Raw genomic sequence first — 19,313 nt, forward strand, 5'->3', positions numbered from 1 at the left:
TTAATTAACTACATTTCCCAAACTACCATGCACGCCGGCGTACGTCTCACGTAACGTAATTCCGTTGTTGGATTTAAAAGTACATCACAGTACGGCGAGTATGTTATTATTATATCCATTATTATCGCTGCATTTATGAAATTTACTAGCAGTAGCACCATAGTGACTCACCATTCCACGTAGACGACGTATTATACAACTTTTGCCTCTGCTAGCCGTGCAGAGCAGTTTGCAGATTATTAAAGAAACAGAAGCTGTTCATGTCACGTTAGCAGCTCATTAGCTATTTTAAAATCAGTGTTTGTAGTTGTACAGATGATCTTAGGTTTTTTGATTGATTGAAATATTTATTAACAGTTTGCAGAATTACAGTACATTTCAAGCACAACTCAATACAAAGACTGTTAACTGTGAGTGGACGACCCAATAAAGCATTACACTTGTTTACAAGAGGGTCCACCTTCAATTCATCAAAACATTTAGAGACGTACAAATTGACACTTCTATATAGTCAAAGAACAGAACAGGAATTCATCATAAAGGAGGTAAAAAAGGAAAAGAAACATATACAGTGAGGGGAAAAAGGGATGGGGGCGATTCCGATTTTACGGGGGCCAGTTTCGAATTGCAGCCGTCCGTAGGTGGCAGGTGCCCTTTGAGAGCGGTTTTGAAGGAGTCAAGGGATTCGCATGTCTTAATGACTGTTGGTAGGGCGTTCCACATTTTGGTGGCATAGGAGCGAAACGAATTTAGTCCCTTGTTTGTGCCGAATCTGGGTTGTACATGGTTCGTTGCACTCCCTCTGGTGTTGTGGGTGTGGACTTCATTAACATTAAGGAAGTATTTAGACAGGTATAGGTATCTTGGTGGTGTATCGAATCTTGTGGACCAGACCCATTGCAAGATGCAGTACTCTGTCGTCGACCTTAAGCCATTCCAGCCTGTCAAAGTGGGCAGGGGTGAGGTGGGTTCGGGGGGTGAGGCCAAGTAGGAGCCTGACCAGTTTGTTTTGGGAATTCTGGAGCCTTGTTTTAAGGGCCTTTGAGGTGCTGTGGTACCAAGAGGTACCACAGCACCTGTGGGGGTGTGGAACGTGTGTGTCGAATTTGAAGTTTACGTGGATTATAGACGTACAGAAACACAGAGACTTGGTGAATTTATAGTTAGATTGCTACATGGACATTGAATATTCCCTCGTTTAAAACCGTTGACTTTGAAATGTTAACAAAATGAAATAAGAATGTTGACTCTGGCTTTATCCAATATTCTGAGTTTGATTCTGGAAAGTTAGGCAAAATCGGGCATATTTTCCTATATAATGCCTAATTTGTATATTTAAATATACAATTTCAGAAAACTTGTACAATAAATCGTTGTTTTCAATTCATGTAATTAATCAACTAGGAAAGTTTCATGGTGATCACTACTTCTTACGTTTTTTTCATCCAATTCACCCATCATGTATAGGTGAAAATAACAAAATGTGTGATAAATATGAAAAAGTTGCTCTTGTGGAAGTGTTATCATCATATCATATATTAATTTACTTATATTGACCTTATAAACAATTTAATATAGGTATGGTTTTGCCCACTCATTTCGTAATGAAAACTTATCCGGCTCATGGACTAATGCCACACGCACCGTGAAAGGGCTGATTTCAGCGAGCAAGCTTTACCATCTCGAAGCGAAAACAGCTGCTGGACAGCAGGAAAGCCACAACAATTGAACCACGTTTAGAACGTCGGAAAACAAACACAAACAACGGCCGCGAGGCGCAAGGTTGTGACACAAACATATCACGTTACTAAAATAATAATCATGCTAATATGGGGTTTGAGAACACAACGGAGACAGCGCTTCTTTCACCGGACAAATATCACTATGTGATAATTTCTTGTTTTATAATGGGATGAATCTAGAGTTGCAATACCCTCCATTGACTCCCCATTTATCCAATTTGCATGCTTGTATTAACGGTGCCGAAGATTAGCTGGTAACAGACGGACGGACACACACACACACACACACACACACACACACACACACACACACACACACACACACACACACACACACACACTGACACAGACACAGACACACTCACACACGGACGGAGTGCATGTCAAATGTTCTCTCCCCATCCCTTCGGCCTGGTGGAGACAATACTGATATCACAGTCACGATGACAGTCTTGTATCAAGGCTGATATGATAACATAAAACATGTGACGTAGCTTTATAATGATGCCATATTCACATTCGGGTCAATAGATAGACGTCCCCTGGTGTAACTGCAATTGGTTCTCTCTCTGGCACAGCTCAAGTGTCCCTGACTTCCTGAGACAAGAAAGACACTTTAGAACAGCTGTTCAGTGCCAAGCCCACTACTGCTGCTCCTCATAGGATGGGTTATAAATAATCTTGGCATCGATCTAACTGGACGAATTTCTACTTCGCCACTTCCCTTCCACTTTTTTCATTCTGCTGATGAGTATTAAAGTGATAATATAGCAGCAGCCTTGTTAAAATTTAATCTGTCACTCAAGTAGTGTCAAAGATCTCAACTGGTTTGTTTCTTCACCTGACGCGCGCAGACACCTCTCGAGTTACTGTATCGGTTTTCCAATGATTCCTAGTGCAAGGTCGATGCTAGAGGCAGCACAGGTGATCCTGTTTTAAAGTACAGAGCAAGGTCAAACTCAAACATTGGGCTATACTTTGGGCTAACAAATAACTCTGCTCTACATGTTCTGTCTGTCTTTTTGTTATTCAGCTCTAGAATGAACTGGGACACTCAGCTGAGCTCTTTCCTGTCATCAACAGATGGCAGTGTGGCCAAAATGAAGGTGAGTTTGGAATACTTGTGTCTGATCATGTGCTACAGCAGAGCGTCCCCCTCGAGAGACCCGGAAAATAAATCTCTGTTAATTTTCCTCATAGACCTTTCAGAAAGTATTTATTTAAAGACGTTTACGCCGCGGACAAAGCCTACTCTTGTCGTGACAAATCATGACAACAAACACAATTCTTCGGGCTGAACAAATAATTAGAAAGAAGAACACTTCTTTTTGTTGTTTTTCTTCTTTGTAATTATTTGTTTGGTCCAAAATATTGTGTTTGTTGTCATGATTTGTCACGACAAGAGTTAGCTTTGTACGACGCTTATAAGGTCTTTAAATAAATACGTTTTGAAATGTCTATGGGAAAAATGCATTGGGAACTATTTCCTGGGCCTGGCGTCGTCATGAAAGGGGGCAGGACTGCGACGCTCTATAGGGAGCGCCAACAGCATGATATGAAGGCTTTCTTTACAACCAGACACACCTTGGAGGAACACCATACATAGAAAGGTCTCCAGTAGGTCCTGCCTGGAATCATTTTTTATGTTTTGTGCATCAGCAGATGCTAATTAAATCATAATTGTCAGAAGGAAAGTATGCGGAAAAACTTGTTTTTGGACTATACATTCCCATCCCCACAAGACATCACTTGACCAAGCGGCACTTGTCAGGGGACAATTGGCAGTGGCACCTTGGGGGGGAGTGATGCTTCAGACATATTGTGGACATGTAGACATTAAAAACACCATTAGATTACAAATATTGAAAACAGGTTAAAAACAATTTTCACAAGGCATGTGTCCTGTCAGAAGCAGGCTATAGACAGAATGCTGACTGACTGTAAGCAGTCATCACGCTTTCTCTCAGTAGATGGCACTATAACACCACTAAACCTCAACAAGGAAAAGCTTGCGTTGTCTCAGAATAAGAAACAACTCTTTCCTTGAAATGACCTTTTGACAAGAAGCTAAAGTTCAGACATCCCCAGACCAGGGTTTTTTATTTTATTTTTATCTTCCCACAGGAGAGACTGACCTCACCAGGGAAATTCTCCAGAGGAAGAGAAGGTGGGCTAATCAGAATATTTCAGTTTTTCTGAGATTATGTGAAATGGGAAAAATGACCTATTTGTGACATATCTTTGTGTCTGACTACCCTTCCGGGCATCGCCTAGAGATGCCCGGAACAGTAGGTCGAGACCATGTTTGGGTCGCGGACCAATTTGTAGGGGTTCCTACATTTAAAAACAATGTCATTTCAATATATAAAAATCTAATAATTTCCATAAATAAATAATGAGGTAGTGAAAACACACGTCGCAAAGCGACGTGTTGAGAGCTTGTAGATCTGCTATTTTCACTAGTTTGGGTCACCGGGCAAACATCTAATTATCTTTCTTTTGGGTCTTGAGCTAGAAGGTTTTGGAACCACTGGGCCCTAGACCCTAGATAAGCATGGCCGTGAAGCCCTTTTATTTCCTTTTATGCTCATCATCCTTCAATCCACCACCTCCTCTTGCTCATAGATCTGTTCCATGTGAGGGAGGTGGTTGCTGGTTCCAGCCTGGACCCTCCTCATCCTCTCCCCCCACGTGCCCAGCAGCCTTCCTCATCTCTCGGCCTTGCTGTGCAGTGGGAAGACCTAACTGCTATCCAGTCACAGGTCCAGATACAGAGTCAGGTGTGTGTGTGTGTGTGTGTGTGTGTGTGTGTGTGTGTGTGTGTGTGTGTGTGTGTGTGTGTGTGTGTGTGTGTGTGTGTGTGTGTGTGTGTGTGTGTGTGTGTGTGTGTGTGTGTGTGTGTGTGTGTGTGTGTGTGTGTGTGTGTGTCAATATTCTACTGTTAAGATGTCAAAGACGAAATTTCAAACCTCTTCCGATGTCCTTATCTAAGGTGATTGAGTCCCTTACCCAGAAACTCCATGGAATTGACGTTGAAAGACAGTCACAGCAACGTCTCATCCAGATACTACAAGGTAACTAGGGCTGTCACGATTATGACATTTTACATGACGATTAATTGTCTCACAAATAATTGCGATTAACATTTTAATTATGTTTTTGTCATTGAACAATGCAACATTATTATGAATACAAATTACATTTCTGTTTGTCTTTTAGGCTTTGAAGTGGCACAGGGCAGATATGACAAATAACTTAAATGTACGAAAATGTTTAAAAAATGTTCACATGGGAATGATTATAACAAGTATGCAAAATAATGCGATTAGGCGATTTTGTAATAACCATGACAGGCCTAAAGGTAACTTGTCTTGCCCTACGGCTACGGTGGTGGTTAGACGTCATTACTCAGTCATTACTGGGTGACAGTGTGCTCGATGAAAGGAATCGTTGTTCATCAATCTGATCACTGAGTCATCAGATTCCACCTGGTTCCAAGTACAACCCATTTAATATCATGAATCACACTGATTGCAGTATTTGTAGTATTGTCTTTATTTTTAATTCATGACATGAAAATCGAAGGCTAAAGTTAAAAAAAAAAGACTTAACCAGTAACAATGTATACTTTGTAAAACAAACCTGAGTTGCACTGTGCTAGGTGTGCTCTTTTCCCCTTCTACACCAAATCTCAGAGAAAATAGCTGATGTACAAACTAACAATGCGTGAACCCAGAATACGGATGCTATAGGGATCAAGTTGTTTAAATGAATAATGCAAAATGATATCGTCGATGTCAGATGGAAACCTCATATGTCCAAACTCCAAAGTAGTTACTTTTCAGAATTCAAATAAAAAAACGGCAAAAGTAGCAGATCGACAAGCTCAAAACTTTGTTTACGTTTGTGTGTCGCTGTAGTATGATCGAGTAGGGCTACAAATTTACGAAAAAAAACACAAAAAGTTAGAATATGAAGGCCTTGAAGGGCTGTCACGATTATGACATTTAATTTGACAATTCAATGTCGCTCAAGTTGCGATTAACGATTTAATTGTGTCTCTGTTGTTGAACACTGGAACATTATGAATAAGCTTTTAGGCTTCGTAAACAAAAGGTACACAGGACAGATATGACAAGTAATTTCAACATCTTTTCTTAAATAATTGCAATTTTCTTAAATAATTGCAATTAGGCGATTGTCATAATTGTGACAGGCCTAAGAATATGGAGATAAGAGGTTTCTGCCCGACAGAGACGATATCAAACTCAGCCACAAATATAGTAATAGAAGAAGAGTTGTACTGTCAACAATTTCCTGCCCCCTTCCCAGAGGAGGTTCACAGACTACGTGAGGAGTCAAAGGAGAGGCAGAGGGAAGAGGAGAGGAGCCGACAGTGTCCGGAAGCAGACAGACAGATGGAGCGATGGAGGCAAGAGGTTGGACGCGAGCTGAGCAGCCTCCGGGGACAAATCAGCAGGGCCACATCGCTAGGCAACCCGGAGGAGAGGTGAGTGGGCAGGGCGGAGCTGTGAGTGTGATGGTTTTATTTCAGTATTTCTTTGCTGTTAGCTTTGGCCAAATTGGTTTTTCTTTTCTTTTTTTTACTGAAATGTGCATTTATTTTAGCCCCATTAATGTAAGCACTCTAAGGATGGAAATGTATGAATTGAGAGCTTAAAGCTGGTGGACCTTATTCAGTTTCCAGTTCACAAATACCTTTAAAAAATATATATATATTTTTTATATATATATATATATATATATATATATATATATATATATATATATACATTATATATATTATACATTATATTATTTATATTTTCAACCTCCCACACCCAAATCACTCCCCACATACAAACCCGATACATAAAGGACAACACATAATCAGAAATAAAATTATACAGATACCGGCAGGTACAAAAAAGGGGGAAGACACAAATATAATGTATAGGTATTTAGTAGCTTCAAGAAATACTAGATCTAGACTGAGATAACTGTAGATACTAACCGATAACATCTCTGATACTGGTAGTGACAACATTTCCACATAATCCAAATAAGGTTGCCAAACCCATTTCTCAGAAGATAAGTAATCTTCTCACTAGAAACACAACTATTCATTTCTGAGAACTATTTCAAATGAGGAGGGGGAGATAGACTTCCATGTTATTGCAATACATTTCCTAGCAACTGCCAGCCACCTATATATTTAATTTAGTGCTTTCTTAGATTTACACTGATAGTGAAATTGTCTAAGTGTCTTCAGGGTCTAAGGGAACATCAGTAAACAGTGCCATGTTTCATACTAAAATGGGGCACCATGTAGATCAGGTCATATATTAGAATTATAGCAGCCACCTTCTAGGTGCAGGTTTTGTTTTGCACATGCAGTAAAGTACATCACAATGAAATGTAGTCCGACACATGTGCCTCCACAGGCGCGCACACACACACACACACACACACACACACACACACACACACACACACACACACACACACACAGAAGGTAAAGTCACAAGCTGCATATAACAGCGATGTTATATGCAGCTTGTGACTTTACCTTCTTCATTACATGGATGCAAAAAAGGATGAGACGAAGGCACTCTTGTAGAAAGGTTAAAAAGCCTTTAATATAGTGGGTAATGCATTGCAAGAATATAAACGGCACCTACGCGTTCATCAGGGTGACTCATAGATGCAGTTTGAACTTTGGGGAATCTGAAAGAAAAAAAATAATGAGGATATGGAATAGGTGCAACATTAATATAGATATTAATTGTATGTATACCAGGCCAGACAATATTGCGGTTAATATTTTGAAGACGTTTTAATGTTAATGACAAGCTACGCTCTAAGCCAACAATGTAGTAACGTTATGACAAGAGTCTATAATCAAGCTGCCAATGTTAATTAACTTTCTACTATGGTGAAGTTGGCAAGACACTTGAGTGAGCTGGAATTTGTTACAGGGAATGGCTTCTATCTTGTTGAGACAGTTACCTTATGCTACAAATGTAAAAAATACATACACGTGACTTGTATTATTCGACAACTAATAACACAGCATTGGCCTTTTGTTTCTGACAAACCTGGGTGATGCCAGGCATGAGGCAAGCGGGTCCGGGCCCTACGGGCGAACATAGAAAATATGTATGACTTGGTAGGGTTTCTCCTCTACTGTCCCAAGGCCAACTCCACCGCCGCCAGTACATCTTGTTGAATCTATATTTCAACAATCTTCTTACTGTATTACTGTAAGCACCACCTTCAACATGCTGCCTTATTCACACACCCCAGATGATAATGTTGGTGGTCCCGTGGCTCTCCTTCTGTTTGCCAATTTCTGCCGAATGTTTGCCTATTATGTCATGCCCACAATAGGGACGCTAGGGTTCATGTGGTTATATGGAGCAGCTCCTAGGGTCTGCTGGCGGGGCTTTTAGACTCTTGTTTCATAATGTATTTGCTTTTGCTCCCAGTTTCAGTTCAAAGCTCCGCAGAGAGGAGTTGGAGCAGCTACGACGAGAGGTGGACCAGCTTAAAACTCGGCTAAGTGCGTCACCAACACACACAGATATTGATTCTACAGGACTGTACATGTCCTAATGCCAACACTGGGCTGTATACTGTAGCAAGGACAAGCACAGTCCTGCTCATGACATTGGTATTGAACATGTACAGCAACTATAAATCACCTGCTCCTACTTGGTTAAGAATGTTCCTCTTTTACAACATAACCACCATTGTTTTTTTTCTTAGTTTCTTTGTGTTTTGTCTTTAAAGTACCCTCTGTATCCTATGTATGAAAGACACATCAAATCGATATTTATTGTCACATCAAATTTCAAGTACTGAAATTCTTTATTGTGCAGGCTCATCAATGCAGTTAAACAATAGATAGAGAATTAGAGCATAGAAGAGGGAGTGCATACAAATGTGGCTAAGTGTGGTGTATACAAATTAGGTTCTTAATTAATATTATTTATTGTCTCCACCAGGCCGAAGGCATGGGGAGAAAGTATGTTTTGCACTCCGTTTGTGTGTGTGTGTGTGTGTGTGTGTGTGTGTGTGTGTGAGTGTGTGAGTGTGTGAGTGTGTGAGTGTGTGAGTGTGTGAGTGTGTGAGTGTGTGAGTGTGTGAGTGTGTGAGTGTGTGAGTGAGTGAGTGAGTGAGTGAGTGAGTGAGTGAGTCCGGGTGTCCGTCCGTCTGTGTACAGCTAATCTCCGGCACCGTTAACCCGGTCGATGCCAAATTTGCACACACACTCCCTGGATGCCAACGATGAACCTCTGCCCCACAATTTCCAGAACGGCCTGTTATAGCGCCACCATGAGGCAGACTCTTGAAAAACACACTTTTTGATATTACTCCTCCAGATTCTGTCCAAAGATCCAACAAATAGTTACACACTATCTCCAAAGTCATGTGTTCAAGTCCGATCTGTCTGATATTTCATATTCCATCCTAATTGGCTAACATTGGCTTTCAAAGTTTGCAGGATTGGCCCGTTTTGAACAAAAAGCCTCAAATCATGAACGCAGCATGCAATTTACATGAAATCGTTCACAGACTTTCCTACTAGGCTGAGGAATATATCCCACCCTTTTCACATTGGCCTGTTATAGCGCCACCAATAGGTGGATTTTTGCAAAACACATTTTTGGAACAAAATGCCTCAAATCATCCAATGGCCATCCAAGGTGTAAGAAGAAATTGCACCCTTTTCCCATTGGCCTATTATAGTGCCACCAGGACGCCACAACCTGACCTGCCCTTTTGGAGACCTGTGCCCTGAGGGGAACTTTATGTAGTTATTATTATAATCATTATTATTATGTTAGACAACGATGCAAACTGTATGCCCAGGCAAATATGCTGATGCGGAAATTCCATAAGTGCTCTAAAGAAGTCAAGGTCTCACTTTGTAAAGCTTTCTGTACCCCGTTGTATACTGCTCACTTGTGGAGTATACTACTAGTAGCATGCATAGACTTAAGGTTGCATATAATGATGCATTACGGTTGCTGTTGATGGTTAACTTGGGGGTTCCTACTTGTCAAGCCCTTCTGAGAAACTTAATGCATAAATTCTTGTGTCGGTTAGTTGAGTCTGACAGCTGTGTCATTATGATTTTAACCAACCCTGTGAAGAGTTCCAATCGGTTCTCTTCTATGATTTGGAGACATTGGTGTAACAGCCTCTACAGACTGTGAGCATATTCTTTATGGTTTACATTTATTGTTGGTTGTTTGTTTTTTGTTATTTTGTATGTATTATGGACCCTGAGTCTGAAATAAAGATTGAACATTAACCTCCCCTTTCCCTTTTCCCATGTGACAGGGCGACAGGAGGAGGATGTGTTTGTGCAGCAGTCGGAGGGGAGGGAGTCCAGGAGACAGTACGAACGCAGCTGTAAGGTAAACTGAACACATTGTTAGTTTACAGTCCTAATGTGGTCTAATACAGTGCTTTGTTGGCACAACATAAAATCTGTCTTCTGGAAATACCCCACCATGCATAATGCCACTGTAAATGGCTTCTTTATTTACATATTTGTTCCTCTAGTCTACAGTAAATATTACTGTTTTTGAGTGGTGCCTCCACTCCATTACGGAGCTATGTGTGTCCGTATGTCTGTATGTATGTATGTCTGAGCACGGAAAGCTGCAACACCTAAAGTGGCCAGTAGAGTACAGCACAGAGTAAAGTGGCACAGAGTACACAACAGCAGGGGTTCCCAAACCATTTTGGCCCAGGTACCCCTTGGGGCGAAGATTCTTTTCCAGGTACCACCTCATCCTCGCAACACCGATAAACATATTTGCAACCTTACATTTAGATGCCATTGGAACTATTTGTATTACAACTTTTCAATCAAAGTCACAACACATTTTCACAACATTTATTAAGAATAGACTAGAATACCTATTTGACAGTGCAGAAACCTAATTGCCTTCCTTGATTCATCAATTAAGCGTCAACGACCATCAGCTGGTCACAGTCACAGACACTCAGCCTCTGCATGGAGTCTGTTTCATTTCTATCCAAAGGCCCTTGAATGATGGAATATGATTAAGGATTACTGTGATTATGGTAAACTCACATATGGCAAAAAAAGAAAAAAACGGACACGTTCCTGGGGGTCTGGATGTTTCATTTTCCATAGCCGTTAGCTTCTGTTTTAGCCGCAGCATTTGCACGCTTTTTTCTTGGAAACTACGGCGCTATCCGTGGTTTTGAACTAATCGGCGATGTTCGGAGGTCTTTTCTGATTATCCGGTGAGCGCGATGGGAACATTGGCGTTTTCTAGAGCAAGGATGGACCTCATTTTAGCTCGCTAGCATTGATGCTATGCTTTAGCATCTAAGATGGCACCCCAAACCAGACTTGCATCACAAGCAGGCGGCACGCATTGTGTTAACAGTCTTTGACACTCTTTGTGTACATACATGTGTCTAAGACTCGAAGCTAAAGTTGCAAACTGCTGGACTAATTCATGTCAAATGTTTTGTGCACACTGCCTTTCCCCATTCACTCCCTTTCTCTCATTGATGGAGCTCTGGTCTGGAGACAGAGGGAGCTCTGTCTCTCTCTTGCTAAACAAGCTCTGGTCTAACGTTGTACATATCACAATTGAAATCTTTGCCTAACAACGCTGTTTTGTACTGTTTTAGGGCATGTCCATATTTGGGCACACAGACAAACACACAGTCAGCCAACTTCAATATGTATTACAGCGTGGCTTTTTACAGACTATCTACAGTACAATTGTGTGCCTGTCTTTTTTTCCCAGTCTGAACTAACATGAGCAACTTGTGAAAAGATACACTAATACATTGATTCTCTTTCTGATTGAACTTTTTCACGTCTGCCCAGATGCTAGAGGAGCTCACAGACGGTTACAGAACACATTGCTTGGACGTGGCCAAGACTGTATCACAGTACACTCACACACAACAAGAGGTCCACCAGATCAGGTATGTTACTGTGTATACTCATGAGTTTACTGAAAAAATGTGTCCTAATGCGCAATTTGAGACCTAATTATAGGATTTTATGGCAATCGCTTCTGCACATATTGCTAGTTTGACCACTTTCAAATGCTACCGAAAGTAGCCTAGCTACAAGTTCTCAATGTGTTGCAGACACATTGAGAGCTTTTAGATAGTCTACTTTAGGTGTGCAATATGCTTCCATATAATAGAAGACATGCTGGCTTCTTGTGTGTGTTTGAACCTGTGTCTGTTCTTGGGTGTGTTTGTGTGTCAATGTCTTTGCCTAATAATGGTTATTGCCTCTGTCAACAGAGCGACTGTGGCACAACTCAAAGATGAGGTCAGGGATCTGGTTCTCAGAGACCAACACCAGCCCACACCTTTAATTTCCCAACGCACATCAGGTGAGAACAAGCTGCTGCTCTCCTGCTCTTTAGGATTCTTCCTGTTGGACCACTAGTGGGTCAGATGGTATTGCAAGTCGACCACCAAATAATTCAATGATAATACAACATGAAAAAAAAAAGAAAAGTTTCTTCAAAACATTATGATAAATAGGAATACTTGTTATTATTCCCAAACAAGAACACAATCGTTTGATTGATGGTTAAAATGAACATGCTCTGAAAATGCACACGGCTCTCCCATCGAACCACCTTCGGCTGCCGCGTTAAGTGGTCAGATGGGTGGGCCGTGGGCCGCACACACACGTTAGAGATTTTCAAGTGGGCTCTGATCCAGTACTGGTTTAGAACCACTGGTAATGGACTACAATGACCCCCACACGCTGATGCTCTGACTCTCCCGCTCTTTATTAACACCCTGAGCGGCAAGGACGGAGTTCTCCGTTCAATCAATTAGTAACGCCCAGTGATCAGGACGGAGATTGATAAAAAGGACGGAGATTATTGATATCAAAACAGATCGCATCGCTCCACAGGCTGGGAGCGTCTGTTGCGCAACATTCGATGTTATTTTCCGGTGGAAAATGTTCCCCCCATTTTAGCCGACGAGATTGAAAATCTTAAAACGTGAATAAAGATTATGTGTTAGACGGCACATCGCGGTCCCGTCACTAGTCGCGTTAGAATTAATCATACCTCCCGTTGTTGTCGATCGCCTTGGGAGTGTTTTGGCTACATCAAGCTACTTCAGCTACATCCGGGATAGCATCCGGTCCGTCGCTAAATGTGCTCCGCTGCTATAAATCGCTGGGCGCTCTGATTAAATGGATTAAATAACCCCGGGCGTTTGGGGTGTTAACATATCGTTGTTGTCGGCCAGAAAGAAACCTCTTATCTCCATATTCTAACTTCTTTTGTGTTTTTTCGTGCCTGACTTAATGCCTTACTCGATCACACTACAGCATCATACAAAAACATCGAAAATTGCAGATCTACAAGCTCAAAATAACAGTAGTGGGTCACACACACCAAGACTTAATTCAGTTCAACATATTTATTGCATTTTTGAACAGGGACAAAACATTTCGGCTATCCAGCCTTCATCAGTGTGGAGAGTGACTGAATGTAGGTTCCTTTTAAAGGAGTGGTGACATAGTGCAGGTGCACAAAATCACCGCTAATCACCTCACATCACACCCGGTGGGTAATCACAGATTGGGACTGTGTCTCAGTCTTGGGATTGGGAATAAAGTCTCTGTTAGCAATCAACAATGTGACTAGCAGTTACATCTCAAAATATACATATATACAAAGCAAAACAATTACGGGATTGTTTAAACACAGCTAATGTAGGTCGCTGGGGACATTTTTTGCCGTTCATAGATCAGTTACATACATTAGAATAGAGCATTATTCTTTTCTACCGTCAATAACATCCACCCAATACATCATGTGCGTGGCATCGGGGAAGCGGCTATGCCCAGATATCCCTATTGTCTTGGTGTGTGCGACCCACTACCGTTATTTTGATATGTTTTGAACGGGCAGCACACCTACAGTCGCTACGCGGTGGTCACATGAAGAGATCTACAAGCTCGAAATGCTGAAAAGTAACAGTTTTGGACAAATGAGGTTTCCTGACAGACAATACATTACATGATAAAGTACTTAAAGGAGCATTCAGTGATTTGGGTGATTTGGAAAATAAACCCGGTCCACCCGGTAACAAGATGTGCACATGCACACGCTCTACAGTGGGGGAAGTACAACAGACCAACAGCAGGTGCACCAAGGCCCGCCCCACTCGATCATGATTGGAGGAAGGCCCCTCTCATCCTGATTGGATGAAGGCTTTGCTACCCAAAGCCCAAACTGAAACTAGGGTTTTTTGATCCCAGGGGTTAACTGGGGACAGGGATGAACTCCTTATATGGTCAGCACACTTTATAGTAGGGAGGATTATCCAAAAAATAAGAAAAAATAAGTGATATTTGAATTAAGTGAAATCACTGAATATACCTTTAACCCAGTGTTTTCTTTACCCTACTGTAGCAATGTTTCCAGCGGCCGATCCAGTCCAAATTCCCAGCAGCCACAATAAAGGGGTCAGAGTTCAAGAGGAGGAGCCAGACTCTGACTCAGAGGACTTTAGCCCCACCCCTAGCTTGGCGGAGGTCAGTTCAGATGACCTGTCATGGCTGGAGGATGTCCTAGACATTGGTGAGCACTGAAGTCAATCGTGGTAAAGCATGGACGCCACTTATTATGTAGTTTACGGTAGACATTTACATAAGACTTGCTTAGTCACGTTGTTCAGTGGCGAGATTTTCATGATTGGCTGGCCTCTAGCCAATGGGAGACTAGCCCTATACGGCCAATGGGACACTAAGCGCCACGGCCAATGGGACAGCCCGCTCTCCTCTCCCCCAACGCACCATGACTAGACTGCAAACGCGACTACAGAAAGCCCCACTAACGTACAATATGCAAGAGAATGGAATGCAAGCTGATATACCTGCAATATACTGATACTAATTTCTTGTTTTTGAGGAGCGCTAGCCCCTCTCTCTCTCTCGAGAACAGCATTGTTTCATCCTCTTTTTTTACGATGTGTTCCCAGATTGATTAAGTAATAATGAGTCGGTTACCTTTTTTTTTTTTACTACCCCTCTGTATGGTCCCTACCCCCACTTTTACATGACAAACATAGCGCACATAAAACACACACATTAAAAACCAGACCAGGCACTCAGTTCTTTAGATGGGCAGGTCACCAGATGGGCTCAGAATGAGGGAGGCTTTATTCCTTTTTTTAAAGCGGGATTGAACATGTTACTTTGGTGCCCCTCCCCTTCCCTCCCTCCCCCTCACACATCTGTGCCCAACGTTCTCTCTGTGACTCATCCCTACAACGTATGAGTCACTGGGGACTGGAGCAGCACCAGGCTGGGTGTTTAACCGACATGAGTGTGGAGGTTGATGTGGCTTTATCGGAACGATACAAGAAGACGAGGGTACACGTTGGCGGCAGAGAGGAAGAGCTAAAGGGATTAAGGATGAAAAGAAGGGAGAACAACAATTGGAGCAGTGGTTCCCAACCTTTTCTAATAATAATAATAATAATAATATCTGGGATTTATATAGCGCTTTTCTTAACACTCAAAGACGCTTTACATGTGTTGGGGCCAGGGGGGAACAAGAAAAAAGACAACTTTAATAGAAAAAAACAATTATAAGAATAAAACCAATAAAACAATGCATATAACAAGTTTTAAAAACACATCAGCTTGGAAATGCGATTGTGAACAGGTGGGTTTTCAGTGCAGATTTGAAGGTGGGAAGTGAGGGGGCATCTCGGATGTGTTTGGGGAGAGCGTTCCAGAGGGTGGGGGCTCACTTGAATATCTGTTCAAGTCCACCCATCTGACCACATGACACAGCAGCCTCATTAGGAGGACAGCATCAGTCACCAGAACCGAGGACGGGTGTTTTCAACAAATCCATCATAGTTCAAATGGAGTTTGAAGTTACAATTAGTTTGTATTGGAAGGGGGGAGTGTCTGTTCAGTGTCTGAATGAATATCAAATATCTCAATACTGAATCAAGCACCTTAAAAACGGTCTTGGGTATTCACAAAAGCCCAAGTAGATGTTAAAATGACCTAAAAATGTTTGAAAGTGAAATATCCCTTTAAGTTAATATTTATCGGTATATATGGATTTATATTATCATAAACCAGTGGTCCCTGCCCCACAGGTTGAAAATCGGATGAAGGTGAGGAGTCTGACTTGGCAGATGCACGGTTAGACATATAGAAGCAGCGGTTTATAGTCTTGACGTGTTTCCCCGCCCGGGGAAAAGAACACAGAAGCTCTCATTTCCTCTGCACCAATCTCTGCAAAGCCAACCTCTTCCTTGCAAAACGTGTGTTTGCAGACTTCGCACGTAGTACATACTTGCAAATTATGTGTGTGTGTGCGCAATGAATGGTAAAATCCTTTGTGTTAGTTTAACTCTGAAGAGAGTACAAATGGAACAGAGACCTATGTGGTTCCATTTGTACACTCTTCTGAATTAAATTACCACGGAGGATTTTACCGTTTAGGTCAACATTCCCATTAGAGATTGAGATCTGTGTTCTAAATGTTTCCTAGAGCCATCTGTACAGCCTGCCTAATTTGATGATCTTATCGTGCGTGCACACACACACACACACACACACACACACACACACACACACACACACACACACACACACACACACACACACACACACTAACTGCTTCTTCTCTGTTCTTTGTCCCTGCCAGATCCTCATCAAAAAGATGTCCTGCATGTACGCCTGAGCACGAAGTCTAGGCAAAGTGGTATTGCAGGTCCAAGCAGTGACCTGGATGACAATGATCATGACGACGATGATGATGATGATGATGACGACGATGACCTTCTGGATGAGGGAAACCAACAATTGGGAGCTGACCTTAGCTTTAATGACCTATGACCTTTTTAAAAGAAGGTTTTCTGAATCTGATTGGACTGAGGTTAACCACTTACACATACCTATCTGATCCTGCTCGGCAGGCACGGTATTTCCTTTCCCCTGCTTAACGGTCAATCACAAGACGCTGAAAGAGATCAGGCCACAGAAACCACTGAGAACTACTCTGATATCAGCGAGTTCTCTTTGAATAAACTCCTGTAACTGTCTCCACATGTTCAGACTGCATGGCATTCTGGGAATTATCTGTCAGAGGATGCAGACAAACACTAAACGTACACATTCGGACGTGTTGTGAGCATGTAGATCTGCTATTTGTGGAAATGTTTGAAGGTTTTTGAAAATTAATATTTTCTGCTGGGGGTCCGTGACATGAAAACATTTGAAAACCACTGGTTTATGTACATAATATTGTTGCTCGAGTCTAATGGGTTGAAATTATTTTATTAGGATGGGAATAATCCCTTGAGAAGAGATGTACCATCTCACTTTCAAGGGGGTCCAAAGACTGTTTTGTCAGCACCATATTATATACAGTATATGTTTCAACAAAATTGGAAACAGATGGATCTATTTTAATTTGTTGCAATTCACACATGTTCGGTGTCCTCTGAGATCAGAGTGACCACAGGTTCTCCTTAGCTCAGCGAAAGAGAATGACTAATTGGCAATATACAAAATCTTTAGTGTTCATTGAACTATGAGAGCGTAAAAACGGTTGGGTTTTCCAAATGGCCACACTCTACCTCCTGAACGGCAGTTGTATTCTGACAAACTTTGTGCTAAGTCTGCTAACACAATTTCCTTTACAGAAATAGAACAACAGTATTGTGGTTGAAGTGATGTTCATGAAGAAAACAGTCATTTATTTGCGTTTGTGCCCAGATAGTGACTAATGACTGTTGGGGAGATGAATTGAGCCTTTCTAGGGCAGTAGTATGATATTTGCCAACTGTTGCACTAAGCTGCTGCTCGCAAAGTAGTACATTGATTCACTGTACAGTCTGTAAAAGAAATGCGCTGTATTTAGGCTCTGACAATAAAGGTCTGTAAAAGTTTAAATAAAAGAGCTTGGTTTTCTAAGTTCTGTTTGTGTGATTGTATCTTTGTTCTTCTGTCTGGTGTCAAAGAGCAATTCACAAGAATTTAACAACAAACTATGAGAGGAAAGGCTTGTAATGTGAATCAGAAAGCCCAGAGGACATTTTTAAAAATATCTTTAATCATAAAACATCAAGAGATCACTCCATGATCCACAACAGAGAGCAAAACCTCTCAGGACAAATATGGCACTTCATAAAAGGGAATATCAAATGCAGGGCAGCTTTGGGACCTTTCTGTATAATGACACAAATCTAAAACTATAGTTTATAGCCAGATAGAGTTAGTTATTGTATAAAGAGCAAATAACCACAGGTATTAGTTCCACTCCCTACGCTTGATTCAAATAAACAGTAGCCAATGTATCGGTGTGTTTATATACAGTCAACAACAGCACTAAAGGCGTAATCTTTCCTGTTCATAGTGAATAGATGAGGGTTATTGTATTGCCCTAAAAAAGGGACACATGGCTCACAAATAGTGATAATATTACAAGGCTTTCAAGACAATACAGAGATACAAATTGTTTTGTATGAGCCAACCCATATACCACTATTATTTTCTACCTATGTGCACAGCAAATATGTACAACTGGTGACTGATTTAATCACCGTGGGTAAATTTACTTTGTGGCTTTACTACAGTGCTTTCTGAAAAGTAAAGTGATGCTTTAAGTACTGTAGAACGTAACGATGAGCATTTGTTGCAATTACAATACATTGGACAATGCTTGCATTGTGTGGAAAGGAGTCTGGCCAATTCTGGTCTAAAGCTGTCATCACATGACTGACAGCCTCTGCTTAGAAGTGCAAACTGAGGCAAGTCCAAACAGCACTCCTGCCCTGGGCATTTGTTTGTATATGGGAATCAAACCACTAGTGGAAACGACTGGTAAAAAAGGGTTTGTCTATGAATGTAATGAAGATGAATATAGAGTATATACAGTAAAGAGAGCCGTTCCTACCCTGCGCAAGGCACTCTCCTGGGCTAAAGACCTCAGGAAAGAAAAAACACACTAAAGCCTAAAGCGCGTTCCGACATCCAAACTTTTCTTCGGAAAGGGAGGGGATGCAACTACAATTTTACGTCATTCTGAGCTTCGGAAAGGTGGTCCCAGAACCTTTCCTCGGAACGCATGCAACAACACATGTCTTCCTGACTCTCCGAACTATTATAGCCCGGAAAGCCTTTTCGAACCGGAAGAATTTCCGATGTCAGAAGGATTATTTATTGGCGTTTATACTCTGTTGCACGGCAGTGTTGCTCGTCATAAATAACATATTTCTTTCCTCTAACACCACTGTGCGACTGAGTATAAATGAGGCTTAAGGCCTAAAGACAGCAGGACCTTAATTATAGCAATAAAAACTATTAAATAACCCCCATGAATGCACATTTAGAAATATGCAAATCCTTATACTGTACAGTACATACACGCAAACACACAGACAAACAAAACACATACTCTAATGCATGGACACGCACACACACACACGCACACACACACACACACACACACACACACACACACACACACACACACACACACACACACACACACA

At 41.5% G+C, this 19,313-nt stretch overlaps 1 protein-coding gene across 1 annotated transcript; it reads left to right on the top strand.

Moving 5' to 3' along the window:
• The first annotated feature begins 10 nt into the window (after positions 1-10).
• LOC306926620 (uncharacterized protein) lies at positions 11-17,733 on the top strand. Its single transcript, XM_079505976.1, has 12 exons — positions 11-98; positions 2,776-2,848; positions 3,867-3,909; positions 4,368-4,522; positions 4,735-4,816; positions 6,075-6,252; positions 8,231-8,304; positions 10,092-10,168; positions 11,629-11,729; positions 12,060-12,151; positions 14,204-14,371; positions 16,463-17,733. Exons 2-12 carry the CDS (start codon positions 2,783-2,785, stop codon positions 16,651-16,653), a joined length of 1,227 nt encoding a protein of 408 aa, XP_079362102.1. The 5' UTR covers positions 11-98; positions 2,776-2,782; the 3' UTR covers positions 16,654-17,733.
• The last annotated feature ends 1,580 nt before the right edge of the window (positions 17,734-19,313 follow it).

This window comes from Electrona antarctica, assembly GCF_951216825.1.
Source record: "Electrona antarctica genome assembly, chromosome: 7".
Taxonomy (NCBI): domain Eukaryota; kingdom Metazoa; phylum Chordata; class Actinopteri; order Myctophiformes; family Myctophidae; genus Electrona; species Electrona antarctica.